This window comes from Teleopsis dalmanni, chromosome 2, assembly GCF_002237135.1.
Source record: "Teleopsis dalmanni isolate 2A chromosome 2, ASM223713v2, whole genome shotgun sequence".
NCBI classification, from domain to species: Eukaryota; Metazoa; Arthropoda; class Insecta; order Diptera; family Diopsidae; genus Teleopsis; species Teleopsis dalmanni.
The window spans coordinates 105,413,856-105,428,989 of NC_051847.1; the positions used below are offsets into that span (position 1 = coordinate 105,413,856).

Consider the following 15,134-nt stretch of genomic DNA (forward strand, 5'->3'; position numbering starts at 1 on the left):
GTAGCAGGATTTGGTTAGAACACCTCTTTTAGGTAATCAGAAAAAACGATAGATTTTTCATCATCGCTTCGCACTCAGTTTCCGAGAGAGTTCCTTAGTGGAGAATGGGATTCTACGGAGGAATTTATAACTTTGCCAGCATTCCACATGGATAAATAGTTTTTCCATTTGGACATAGGCTTTGAATATAATTATATTGCCTGACTTTGGTTTCCTTGCTTAATGCAGATCTAAGTCTCCTTTGGGCTTCCTTAAATAAGTTTTTCGCTAAAGGGGAACTAGATTTTTGCCATTCGCGCCTTAATCAGCGTTTTTGTAAAACTAAATTCTCTATGTCACTATTTTTAAGTACCTTATTGAATCTGTAAATTTTATTGTCTTTAGGGGTGGAGTTTTCTGCTGCTGAAATTAGAATTGAGTTTAAAACCGAGGTTGCGTCCTCAATATGAGACTTACACTTTATCTTGTAATTTGTGTGTATGTATGAAGTATTGTATTTTTTACATTTGAGCCAGGTTGTTCTAGGACTTATAAGGCTACAGGAACAGTCATATAAGTGAGAACCATCAATTAAGCAGAATGTAAGTGAAGAATGATCAGAAGACAAATCACAGCTTGTGTATGTTGAGATCAAATTTCTGCTCATGCCTTTGGTCACGGCGGCGTCAATTAAGTCTGGTATTTTATTGTTATCGGTAGGCCAATATGTTGGCTGCCCAGGAGAGATTACGTCTGGTGCATTTTTCCTATTTAAAATGGAATTATAAAGCTGTTTACCTTATGGATTACAGAATTGTGAAGCCCAGTACATGTATTTGATATTGTAATCTCCTGCTGCAAGAAATCTTTCACCTAGAGTTAAGAAGTAATCCATAAATTGGGTCTCAGTAATGCTGAAACGAGGGGGGCAGTAAACTGCCGACAAAGTTAAGTTTTTTCCTATGTGTTTAAGGCATATTGATGTGGCTTGCATTTGTTGTGTTGTTTTATATTTTTTATGTAAGGTAATCTTAGAGATGTATTTTTAAAAGGTATATTCGTATTATATATTGTATATTTAAAACGTAATATACAATTCCGTAAAATTGTTGAATATCAACTTTCGATGGATGAATGTTGTATATCCAGAAACGTGATGCTATCCTACCTCCAATAATGTTGTATAGCCAAAATTGTTGTTTAATACAACAACTTTACATTTTTTAATGTCATGTTTCAACTATTGATGCTATGTCCAATATCCAATATCCCCAAAACACTGTTCCCATAATAATAGTAAAACTCCACATTCATTTTCTTTATACTATTAGTTCATATAATTTATTATTTGTTTATAACTTATAAATTTTTAGTCCTAACTTATGGTTTCGTTTATACACCATAATTTATTATTACAATATCACTATTTTCTCATATAAATTACAATTTATATTTTATTTACTAAATTGTTCATCCTAAATCCAAATTTTAATATTATCCTTAATATTGTTCACTTTATTTCTTTTTATCATATTTGTCTTATGTCCACTTTTAAATATTATTTATTTTGACATATCTTTGAGGATTCACTTCATCTATTACTTGTCAAATGCTTCACTGCATCTTTTCACTTGTTTAATACTTTCACTAAATCCATAACTGCTCCCTATTTAAGAAAACAGACTCTATATATATAGAGCTGCTCTCACCTACGCTTAGAACTTTCTCTAATATGACCTTTATATTAGACATGCCCCAATAACACAGAAATATTTAAAAATTAATTAAAAATTAAAATTTATTCTGTAATAATAATTTTGCGAAATTCGCAAAATTATTCATTCTACATATTTCACAGTCTTTACCTTGTTACCATTTCTTTTTTTCAAAGTCATTTACAATTGACCCAGATAATATATATTAACAAAAATCAGCATTTCACTTCAACAATTTGTCTTACTGACATTTTGACTTATTGTTAATATTATTGCAACTGTAAATAACTTTGCCTACTTTTAGGTGTTATTAGAAAATGTCTGCTATGCATTTATTAATTATTATTAAACAAAACTTTCAACTTTACTATATTGATAATAAAAAATACGGTATTAATTCTTACTTTGAAGAAAGAATCTACTGTTAACTTTACATCACAACATTCCTTCCCCTTTGAAGATCATTGAGGCACGAAAATGTTAGGTCTACTACCCCTAAGGCCAAAAAAAAAATTTTAAGCGCAAGCTTACAAACTTTGAAATATGTCCTAAAAATATGTTACAATTTTAAATGCAACCAGTTCCGTTTGCATATATAATATGTTTAGTTTATTTATTTGGTGTATATTACATCAGTTATTCTTTAATCTTCGGCACTTAAGTTATACATTTAATTTAAAATCGCTTATAAACAAATTATTTTCATTTGATGTAGTTATAATAATATCAGACATCTTAATTCTCACAACCTTTTATCACATGGAGGACGATATACATTGTACTGGATATGTCCAATAGTTTTCCCCCGATAGTTCCGAAGATGAGGAGTTCATCATGAAAACTCACAATTGGTGCAACAAATTGTTTGGTCCTCGAAAAACCAATTATTATCAATTATTCAATAACGGACCATACCCTACTGAGAGAGATGAGTTGGTTGATATTCGCCCTTGTGACAAAGCCACTGAGCAGGAAATCGTCCGAGGGGAAAATGCTAACTATGAGACAATACAAGATAGAAATGAGGAGTTGCAAAATGTACCCTATTCCTCCGAGAACCGGAAATTGGCTCATCCCAACACCGGATATTTACTTAATCGAGCAAAAAGGTTGCGGTTCTGATATTATTATGTGATTTACAAAATTTTGTAGAGTAAATAATTAAATAAATATTAAATATGTATCGTAAACTTACATGAGTTTTTTATTTAATATACTTAGATATTAATGGTTTTTGTTTTAACATTATCTTTGTTTTCTCTTGCTTAAAAATTACTAAATACTACTAAATATTTTATTATTTATTATCTTAAATATAATATTTTATATATAATATTTTAAATATTTTTCAAAGTTCTTATTGTTTATATTTGACATTTTTCTTAAAACTATTAAAATTTGTATATACTAAATCAGTATATTTTCTTTAAAATTACCTGATTCTCTAAATATTATCTATATTTTACATTTATGATTATTATTCTTGTTTTTAACATACATTTTCCCTTGCTCATCTTAATATTTTACTATCTTTTACCTATTCTTAATTTTCCATTAATGACATATTCCTAAAAATATGATATGTTCAATTAACTCTGTTTTAACTAAATTATATTACTAACATTATATACACCTTTCTTACAACAAATATAGTATTAAAATACTCCAGTAAACTGTATTCCTGGATGAGTTGGTTGTAAAGTAGAATTGTTATATTGCATGGGTTGAGGTGGTGGTAACGGTATCGGTTGTGGTACATAAGAAGTTGTATTTGTATACTGTACAATTGGTGCTTGTACCGGTGGTGGTGATGGTGGAGGATAATTTCTTATAACTGATTGTAACCTCGGAATTCGCTGTAACGTAGGTTGTTCTTGTTCCGTTGTAATCTGAGTTTTCAACTTCTTTTATATTACATACAATAGTAAAGCTAGCACTATAATTGCCCCTACTGATAAACCCCCAACTGCGTTTAACGTTTTTCTAAGGAAATGTAATTCTTCAATTCTTTTCAAATTTTCCCTTTGTTTAATTACAATTTCTTCAAACGTTAAAGATTGCTTTCTGGGTTCCAGTTTTTCTATGTTGTTTCTAAATCTGTTTTTACCTGATTAGTTTGCTCATCTGGTTTCGGTACAATTAATCTTTTTTCTATCCATATTGTTTCCGCTGGCACCTTTATTACTAACACTATTGATCTTTGTTTAAACGTGGCTGTTCCTAACTTTATTTGTTTAAATTTTTGGAAGTCAATATCAAATCTTTGCATCTCCTCTCTACTTAAAATGTACACTTTGTTGAATTTTTTCTACTTGCCTTCTCAAGCTTGTTATAGAGAAAAGCTGCATAATCGCTACACTTTCCTCTATTATCCCTAAACGAACTTCATCAAACTGCCTCACGTTATTTCTCATTACTTCTCTGTCCTGTTTCATCACTTCTCTGAGACCCACTAGAGTTTTATTGAAATTATCATTAATTAATACCTGTTGATTTTCAGCCGATATTAAGTCATAATTTTTTTGTTCTAATGCTTTTATGTGTCCCTCAATCGCAGTTTTATCTTCGTCGTTTAAGGTACCAAATGCCCAATTAAATAAACGCCCTCCTGCATTTACTAGTCCTCTTTTCATTCTTTGGGGTAGTAAGGTATGTAACATATTTTCTGTTAAGGTAATTTCTGACTCTATCAATGTTCTGTAACCTGAATGTTTATTTGTTCTATTCACTGTACATATATTTAAAACTTTCTAATAACTGTCCAATTTCATATGGGTCTATTGTGTGTAAAATGTAATTGTATTTACTGACGATTTCAGTTTTTCCAACGTTGATTTCTGTATATCCCAGATTTGTTTCTATCTTCTCCACATACAATTCGGAATTTATCAATACTATTCCAGTGAAAAATAACTGTAGAAAAAATAAAATAGCTTTAAAAATTGTTGCGTACTATAACTCTTAGGGCTAGTTCAAACTATGTCTTATGTAGTTTTAAAAGATTATTGTGAAAAATCTTTTCTCTACCCTTTATGATTATTTTCGTGTTTACGGGAGTAGGTATTTCTGTAACTTGAAAAGGACCTTCCCATATTTTGAACATTCTATTTTTTGTTTCTTTATCATAGTACTCTTTTGCTTTTTCTTTAGCTATTTTATGGTTCTTCCTTACTAATATGACCGTTGTATTTAATATTTTAACAGTTTGGATTAATCGTCATAATTATAAACTGGAGTTGGTTTTCGCTTTAAACTTATTGGTATCTCGAATTCAAAGCCAAATAGCGTTTTAGTAGGTGTTTGTGAAGTGGTTGTATGCATTGTATTATTATGTACATGCATTGCATGATGTAACCACTCATCCCAATTTGACTCATCTTCTTTCACAAAATTTCTCAGGAACTCTGCTAAAGGTCTATGACTACGTTCTAGAGCTCCGTTTGCCTGTGGATGATAGGGTGTAGTTTGAAGTTTTTTAATACCCAGAATTTAACATGTTTCTTTGAAAATCTTTGATGTAAAATTCGTTCCATTATCCGTTATTAAAACTTTAGGAATATTTAACTTTGCGATGAGGCTTCTGCCTCCGTTGAGGCTTCTGCATTTGGTAACGCAGTACATATTAGATATTTTGAGAAATCATCTTGAAAAGTCAAGAAGAGTTTAATCCCACTTTCCGTAGTCGGTAATGGACCTACTATATCCATGAATATTTTATCAAACGGTCTTTGGGGCGTGTCAGTTAGAATCAGTGGTAATCTCTCTACTTTTGTTCTTTTGGCATTTATGACAAGCTGTTATGTATTCTTTTATTTGTTTTTGCATACCTGTCCACTTGAACTGCTTTCTTATTAGGAAATAAGTTTTAGTTACCCCTTTATGACCTCCTATTGGTGAATGATGAAATTTTTTCAAAACTTCCTGAATGTCTTTTTTATTTGTTAAGTACACTGCAAAGTCTTCATGTGTATGTGCTATTGAATTCTCCATTTCCTCTTGGTTGTCTACTGAAATTGTATCTGAGTTTTTTGCAAGTTCCGCCTCTTTTGCTTTACCCCTTGTTATAACCGCTATTGGAAGTCTACTCAAAGCATCCGCATTTTTATTAGTCTTTCCAGGCTTATAAAAAATATCGAAATCGTATTCTAGTAACTTCAAACGAAATCTTCCCAGTCGCATATCTTGATCTTTTAAGTTAGCAATTCCACGTAAAGGCTTATGGTTCGTATATATTTTAAAATGTCTTCCCAGCAAATATGATCTGAAATTTCTCGTTGCCCATACTATAGCAAGTAATTCTTTCTCTATAGTTGAGTATCTTTTTTCAGTACTGCACGGCTTGTGAAGTAAATGGGTAAGTCTGATTCAACTTTCCTTGGGGTAGTACTGCCCCTAATGCTTCATTACTAGCATCCGTTGTTAACAAAAATCCTTTTGAAAAATCTGGATACTGCCAAATTGGTGGACTGGTTACTGCTGCTTTCAACTGATCCATTGCTTTTTGGCATTTCTTATTCCATTCGAACTTTTCCCCTTTTCTCAGCAATTTGTTTAATGGTAAAGACACCTTAGCGGCTTGTGGAATAAACTTTCCACAATAATTCATTAGACATAAAAGTGATTGCATGGATAGATTTAACACATTTCGTTTTTTCAGGATCCGATATCACTCCTTCGTCTGAGTATTTATGGCCTAAGTATATGACTTCTCTCCTTAATTATTGACATTTTTCAGTTTGTAGCTTTAAATTGTTTTTTCGAAGAGCTTGCTATATATTTCTAAATCTTTTGTCATGTTCTTCTAAATTACTGCCGTATATTACTATATTATCCAGATATACAAAACAATCGATTTCTTGAGGCCTTGTTAGTATGCTATTCATTATGCGTTGGAACGTTGCGGATGCTCCTGTTAATCCAAATGGCATCCTAAGAAATTCAAAATGTCCAAGTCCCATACTGAATGCTGGTTTTTCTCTGTCTTTGCCGTCAACTATCACTTGATGATAGTCACTAGCTAAATCCAAAGTTGTAAAATACCCACTGCAACCTAACTGATCCAAGATCTCATCTATTCTCGGAATTGGAAAAACTTGTTTGATGGTTTTTTCATTTATTTTTCTGAAATCTACCACCAAACGCCATTTTTTTTTCCATCTGTACCAGGTTTTTTAGGTACTAGAATTATTGGTGAATTCCATGGTGACTTGCTTTTGGTTATAATTCCCTCCTCCAGCATTTTATTAACTTGTTTATTTATCTTTTCTTTATGTGTTTCGGGTAATCTATATTGGCGTTGGTTTATTGGTATCTGCCCTGGCTCTGTTGGAATCTCATGTTTCAACACAGGTGTGTATGTTAGTCTATGTCCTATTAAATGAAACACATCACTATATTCTTCAATTGTTTTTGTTATCAACCTTCTTTCCTCTAGATTTAAATTTCTGTCAAAATTTACTGTTTTTAATAGCAACTTATAACGTTTATCCATATTAATTTTCTTATTTAAATTTACATTTGGTAGCCTGTATTCATAAAAATCAGTCATATCATTACCTTCTAACTCAATTTCTGTACCAATTTTAACAGAATGACTAATTGCATTTAATGTTTTTACGTAGCCTATACCATTTATTGCTTTGGTAAGGCACTCTCCTACGTAAACCTTTGGCAAAACTTATTTTTTATGAACAATTACTGTTCCTTCTTTAGGTGCCATTTTAATTGGCACTACCATTGTTGATCTAGGTGAGATCGTGAAATCCGACCGTGATCTCCAATGTCTACCAAAGGTAAAGTTGCTACCTCTTTTTTATTATCATGAAATTTTAGCACCTTTCCAATTGTATCCATTGTTGAACGATTCCATATTTTATCTCTTCCCAGAAATTCATCTGCTGGTATTTAGCTTCCCAATGGAACTACATGCATATTGAATTTTAACTCCGCAAATTCTCCATGCTCTATTTTTACTGTACCCAATGTACTTATGTTGCCCTCAAAGGCTCCTATCAGTCCCTTTGTATTGCGTTTATTTATATCTGCTTTATTTAATAACGCTTCGGACTTTATCAAACTTGTGTCAGCTCCGGAATCCACTAGAAGTAGCAATTTATTGCCCACTGCCTGTTTACAATGTACTTCTATATAGTCATCATCGAACGATTAACTAATACCGCCCATGGTATTATAATTTGTTCCCGTAACCCGTGGTATTTGAAAATTCTGATATATCCAATCTTTATTGATTTTCAACTGCTCCCAGAGTGTTGAAAAAACTGACATAACATACATATAATCAGTACATGTATTACAATAATTCCCAAATATTAATTACATTCTTTTGATAATTGTTCTTTAAATTTGTTATATGTATAATTTGCCGTATTTGCTAACTTTATGCTATTTACTTTCAAGTTATGAGATTCTTTTGCTTCTATTATGGTTGATTTATTTTCTTTCTTTTTTTCTAATACATTCATTTGGACTTTAACTTTTACCTCTGATGCCTCTGATACCTCTGATTTTTTTTTCGGGATTCCAGTCTAGCGTCTTAGACTGGTCCGGTTGGAGTTTCTCTGCTGAGTAGGTAGAGTTACTTGGCAAGCCTTTGCCATATGCCCTTCTTTTCCATTTGAAACATTTAATTTTTTCACCTTCACAGCTACTGCTCAAAGGATTATTTTGTGGTCTAATTTTGTGTTGTGAATAATTTTGGCTACTTGTCCAACGACTATAATTATTTGTCATTTGGCTTTGATTTTTTTTATATTTATTTATAATATTAAGTGCATTAAGTACATGCTTTTTATTGCACTATTTTAAAAACTAACTTAAAAGCTAACAATATATTCATTCAAGTATAATTTATTTAGAAAATTACAAATATTAGAACATATAATAAAATTGAGTTAAAATATAACTTCAATATAACTTCAAATTGAATATTATTATATAATGATAAGGAAATATAGAAATTAAATTAAAATTAACATTTAATTTAAAATTAAAATAATATATTAAATTAGTTCAGTTAACAATAATTTTTTAAAAACTCTTAAATTACATGCATTTCGGGTTGAACTTGGTAAAGTGTTCCATAATCGGATTGAATGAATAAAGAAAAACCTAGTGGTAGCAACAACATTAAATCTTGGAATTACGAAAAGAAGAGATCTGTTGGAACGCATAGGCTGCAAGCAATTATAAAGGTACTCAGGATATTTAGTAGTTTTCAATTTAAACAGAAATAGGCAGATTCGAATATTTAAATGCTGCTCAATGTCACAACCCAGTATAGCGTTTCTATAAACTGTTAGATGATCAAAACGTTTAAGGCCGTATACGTATCTTGTACTACAGTTTACTACAGTTCTCAGTTTAGCAACGGACTCGCAGTCAAGTTTACAGTACACCAACGCGGCATAAGTAATTAAAGGTATTATCAGTTGTTTGACCAATAAGCCACGCACATCGACTGGGGTATACTTAGTAGATAAATTCAAATATCTGAGGCAAATAAATGGTTTCCTAACGACATGATTGACATGATCAGAGGCATGTAATTTTTTAATAATTGAGTTTCCAATAGCCACCTGAGGTAATTCGTCTAAATTTAATTCTATCCAAGTAATCGGCAAAATGATGGTTTTATCTGCGTTTAGAAGCATATTGTTTTTAACTGCCCAGCGATGTATGCATGTTAAATCTATATTGATCTTTGTGACAAGGTCATTTAAATTATCACTCCGACACGAATGATACATTTGTATATCATCAGCATATCCATGTAGCCTCGAAAATTGACATACGAAAATAGCAATGGAATCGATCCTTGAGGAACCCCAGAAAACAGAAGTTTAAAATTTGAAAATTTATTATCAATAACTACTGACTGAGATCTCTCAGTTAAATAACTAAAAATAAATTTAGAAGCTAAACTGGAGAAGTGAAACTTATTTATGAGCTTTTTACAGACAAACCGGGATCAACTCGGTCAAATGCTTTTGAAAAATCTAGAAGACATAAGTATTTCTATAAGCATTTCTATTGTCTGAATTTACAAATTTACAGAACCTATTTTGTTCATGACCCTTTACTTTACAAATATTACAAAACAACGTATTCAATTTTTTAAAACATTTGGAAGAGTCATGCACTATTTTTTTACAGAAATCACATGTTACTTATTTCGTACTTAACTCATTAATTGTACCAATTCTACATTTTGGGCCATTCTCATGACCATATTCACCACAATTCGAGCAGTACGGTGTGTTTTGTCTATCTTGGCAATTTACCCATCCATGTCCTAATTTGTTACAAAAAACACACTTTGTTTCCGTTAACGACACGTTAATATTATTGACACTGTAAATAACTTTGCCTACTTTTAGGTGTTATTAGAAAATGTCTGCTATGCATTTATTAATTATTATTAAACAAAACTTTCAACTTTACTATATTAATAATAAAAAATACGGTATTAATTCTTACTTTGAAGAAAGAATCTACTGTTAACTTTACATCACAACACATTTAATTATGAGCATATGTACCAAAAAAATTGTGTACCAAGATACCAGTGCCACCATATGCTTTTCCATCAGGGTGATTGGTTTTATAGAATAAATGCTTCGGCAGTCGAATGGGGCAGCACTAAAACAACGCACCGAGGTAGAGCCCTATTAGAGACGTTCACCTCACTAAACCTAATACAACTGAACAATGGGCAAAGCCCAACGTTCGATAATGGTAGATGCGTATCCTACATAGATCTTACTTTTGCCAGCAATGTAAAGTATCAAACCACTACACCCACAGCGACGACCATGCCTTTTGCTTTTCTATATCATTGAAAGAGATGTTTGTTTTAAAAAAATCGCAAGGTGTTCGCAATGTAAAGTAACAAACCACTACACCCACAGCGACGACCATGCCATTTGCTTTTCTATATCATTGAAAGAGATGTTTGTTTTAAAAAAATCGCAAAGAAAAGCACAGCAAATAGGCTTGAAAACTAAGTATCTCGGTAATGGAATTCATGTTCAAAAACATAAGTTTCGGAGACGGGGATGCTTCCGAATGCTTCAAATCTTCTTATGAAGGAACTATGCAACATTTGTGATGCATCAATAATGGGCGTGCACCAAACTATTGGTGTACGGAAGAAACAGCTTTACTAAGATCTCAATATTTTGCATCCCGTAGGCAATTCCAACGCAACAGATCTGGAGTAGATGCGGCAAGGCTACTACAAAAATACCGAAAGAACAGATCAAAATTTAAAAAGGCAATTATTAAGAGTAACAACCGAGCTTTTCAAACTCTGATCAATGATGTAAACCAAAATGTATGGTGATGGCAACAAAATAGTAATGCGTAAGATGTTAAGAGGATCGGTACCCTCTTGTCATAAAATAATGGCGAACATTGTGAAACATTTGTTCCCAAAAAAGGGAGAACTTAGAATCTTAATATCGATAAACACTGAGTTAAAAGAGTTCCTTTCGGTTACAAATTTTGAAGTCATAGCCGCTTCTTCCAAAGTTAAACCCAATAAATTTCCTGGATTGGATGGAATCCGCCATACTGTTCTGAAGAAGGCAATACAAAAACAACCTTCTTCATTTAGGGATGTGTTCAAGAGCTGCCTACAGGAAGGAATTTTTTCTTCGTGTTGGAAAAAGTAAAGATTGGTGCTAATTCCTAAAGGTGATAAGCTCTCAGAACTACCATCGTCTTACAGACATTTATGCTTACTGGACACTGCAGGTAAGGTCCTTGAAAGAATTATATGTTTTAGATTAGAATAATTCACGGAGAAAAGTGCTATACTACATGTACTACATGATGCTATACTACATGTGTTCAACATTGCAAAGAAAGCTACTAAGGGCTTAAGGTGGCTAGGTGGTACCAAAAAGTACTGCGCAGTGGTGACTTTAAAATTTAAAAATGCATTCAACTCTGCTGAATGAAGTAGTATCTTAAATGCACTGATGAAAATAAAAGTCCCAGAATATCTTGTAAAAATAATTACATCTTATTTTAAAGACAGATTACTTTTATATGATAGAGAATCTGGATCCAAAACATATAAGGTTACGGGAGGGGTCCCCCAGGAATCAGTTCTAGGGCCAATTCCATGGAATATCATGTACGATGGTATCCTTCGAATTGAAAAGCCGGACGGAGTGAACGTAGTTGGGTATGCAAATGATATTGCAATAGTAGTTGTAAATTATAAGCGTTTTTATAATTGGGGTTTGTGATCTTTATTTCAATTTCTTTAACACAATGTAAATTATAAACGTTTTTATAATTGGGTTTTGATTTCATTTAATTTATACAATTGAATTTATACAATTTCGGTTATATATATATTGATTGTTTAATCACTTTTTTATGTGTACCCGTGTGTTGACACGTTCGCGATCGAAAAACAAGAGACAGAATCAAACCAACGGAGTTTACTTGCAGCCAAAAAATATAACAATAAAATTTGCTCATCTCGAGCGCAAAAAAAACAAAAGGCAATAAAACAAGACTTAGAACCGTTGGTTTGATTGCATCTTATACAGGGTTAGTTAGGTAAATTAATTAACCATATATTAACCATATAAAATATTATATATATATATGAATTATATAATATATTAATTATAATAATTTAATTATACAATATGATTTACAATAGATTAAAATATAATAAATTATAATATATAAATCATATAACACATCAATTAATAATTCTACAGATTCCTACAATATTAACAATTTGACTTTAACCGCTCTAACATCCCGCCCCCCTTGAAAGGATTTTCAATTGGTAATAGTGCGAGTTTGTGGATTGGACGGCGTATTACTCCTTTTGGGGTTTGCACATCAACAACACGAACCAAATTATCTGGACCCCTGATGCAATGCACGATTCGGCCCATCAACCAGCGTAGTGGAGGCATATTGTCTTCATGGATTATAACCAGAGCCCCCTCGGTGATGTTAGATTGTTCTTCTGTCCATTTGGTGCGTATCTGCAGCTCATTCAGATAGTCTCTAGACCATCTGCGCCAGAAGTGATGTTTGACCGCGGTTATACGAGACCATTTATCAATTAATGAAGCAGCTTCATACTGAGGACTTGGTTCAGATAAAGTTTTGAGCGGCCCACCGATAAGAAAATGTGCCGGCGTTAGCGCTTCGTAGTCGCTCGGGTCACAAGAATGAGGTGTGATTGGTCGCGAATTTAAGATGGCTTCGATTTCAATCAGTGCTGTTCCAAGCTCCTCAAAGGTGAATCGAGTATTTGATAGTGTTCGATACAGATGGCCTTTCGCGCTTTTTACAGCCGCTTCCCATAGACCTCCAAAGTGAGGTGCTCGGGGCGGTATAAAATTGAAATTTATGAATTGGTTGCTGCAAAGGGTCTGCAGCATCACTTGATTAGACTTCTCGAAAAACATCCTTTTTAACTCTGCTAGTTTGTTGTTAGCCCCAACGAAGTTTGTGGCGTTATCGCAATAGATGTCTGATGGTAACCCTCGTCTACCGATTAACCTTTTCAGTGCTGCAATAAATGCCTCCGTAGATAAGTCTGACACGTCTAGATGAGCTGCCTTTGTAGACAAACAAACGAACACGGCTATATAGGTCTTATATGGAACCCGTCCCCGAATTCGGAGATACGTTAATATCGGACCGCAAAAATCTACCGCAGTACGCGCGAAAGGACGACTTGGAGTGAGGCGTTCGATTGGGAGATTACCCATCATTTGATTAAGTAGTTTGGGTTTATAACGCACGCAGTGAATACACGAGAGCACGACTCGGCGTGCAATTTCTCGAATATTAATTATCCAGAAGTTTAGTCGAGTCAGGGCAATTAGTGCCTTTGCGCCTGCATGATAGTTGCACAAGTGTACATGCCGAACATAAAGTTCCACAAAATAACAGCCCTTCGGCAACAAAATAGGGTGACGTTGGCCTACTGAGATGTCACTCAGCTCGAGGCGACCTCCCACCTTTAGTAATTGATAACCGAATACATTGTCCAGGAAGGGATTTAGATGCTTTAATGTACCTTCGGCTGGGTTTCCTCGTTGTAGGCGTTGTATATCAATTTCGAAGAATTGCTGTTGGATGACCCAAATAATACAGTGCAATGCCTTTTGTAGCTGAATAGGTTGGAGGGTACATTCTCCGTTCGTCAATTTATTCTTGGTTACATGATAGAATCGCTGTACCTGCGCTATTACTCGTAGCATCTTAGTGTATGAACTATATCTTGACAATACCTGTAATACGTAGTTGTCTTCATTTGTGTTAACAAATACAACCTTTCGCGTCTCTTTATTGACTTCTTCCATATCCAGGTTGTGACATTTCAAATGCGGCCAGTATTTATCAGCGAGTAACAAAAATTCCGGCCCCGTGAACCAACAGGACTCTGTTAATTGGCGGATGTTACAGCCGCGCGACACAACATCTGCCGGATTGGATTGGGTAGGAACGTGTCTCCATTGCCCATTTGCGGTAATATCTTGAATTTCCGCTACTCGATTGCCAACGAATGCAGACAGGGTTGATGAGTGCTGCTTCAACCAATGTAATACAATCTGTGAATCAGTCCAAAAAAACGTTTCACCCTTAAATTGCGCAAATATTGGTTGGACCTTCTGATACAGTTTGGCAAGAAGTAAGGCACCACAGAGTTCTAGTTTAGGTAGCGACTTCCGCTTTATAGGTGCCACACGGGATTTTGCAGTAAATAGCTTGACCGTCACCTTACCTGATGTGTTTTGTGATCGGAGAAATATGCAGCAACCATATGCGCGTATTGAAGCGTCACAGAAACCGTGTACATCAACCTGTTGATGGTTTATTGATAGGCAGTATCTCGGCACCTTAACCGATGAAAGCGTTGTAAGATCTTGAATAAATGTTTTCCAAGCTGAGTGAAGATTTTGAGGGACTGACTCGTCCCAGTCCACACGCAACAGCCACAATTCTTGCATCATAATTTTTGCTACGAGTATGATCGGTGCTAGTAATCCAAGCGGGTCGAATAATGAAGACGCAAGGGATAAAATGGTGCGTTTTGTTACAATTTGACCTGGTTGCGCATTGAACGAAAATAGGAAAACATCTTGCATTTGGTGCCACTTGATGCCTAGGGCGCTGGTGACTGTATCTGTATCAAGATTCAAACTCTTTGTTGTAGTATCGCTGATGAAGTCATGATGGTTTGAATGCCATTTGTCAAGATCGAAGCAACCCTTCTGTAGAATGGCCGTTAACTGATGTCTGATATTGGTGAGTTGATCAATGGAATCTGCTCCACCTAAGAAGTCGTCGACAAAGAACGATGATTTAATGAGTGCAGCGCCTATTGGGTATTGTGTTTCAAATTTGTCCACCAAATACTGCAAACTCCTGGTT

The 15,134-nt window shown here is 33.9% G+C and overlaps 1 protein-coding gene across 1 annotated transcript in view; it reads right to left on the reverse strand.

Annotated features, from left to right (window-relative positions):
* Positions 1–6,822: 6,822 nt before the first annotated feature.
* LOC119675284 overlaps positions 6,823–15,134 on the reverse strand; it is an 8,684-nt gene continuing 372 nt past the window's right edge. The window contains exons 2-3 of the mRNA XM_038086477.1: positions 12,495–15,118; positions 6,823–7,288 (exon numbers count right to left, since the gene is read on the reverse strand). Coding sequence (XP_037942405.1) covers positions 6,823–7,288; positions 12,495–15,118 — 3,090 coding nt within the window. The remainder of the gene's footprint in view (positions 7,289–12,494; positions 15,119–15,134) is intronic.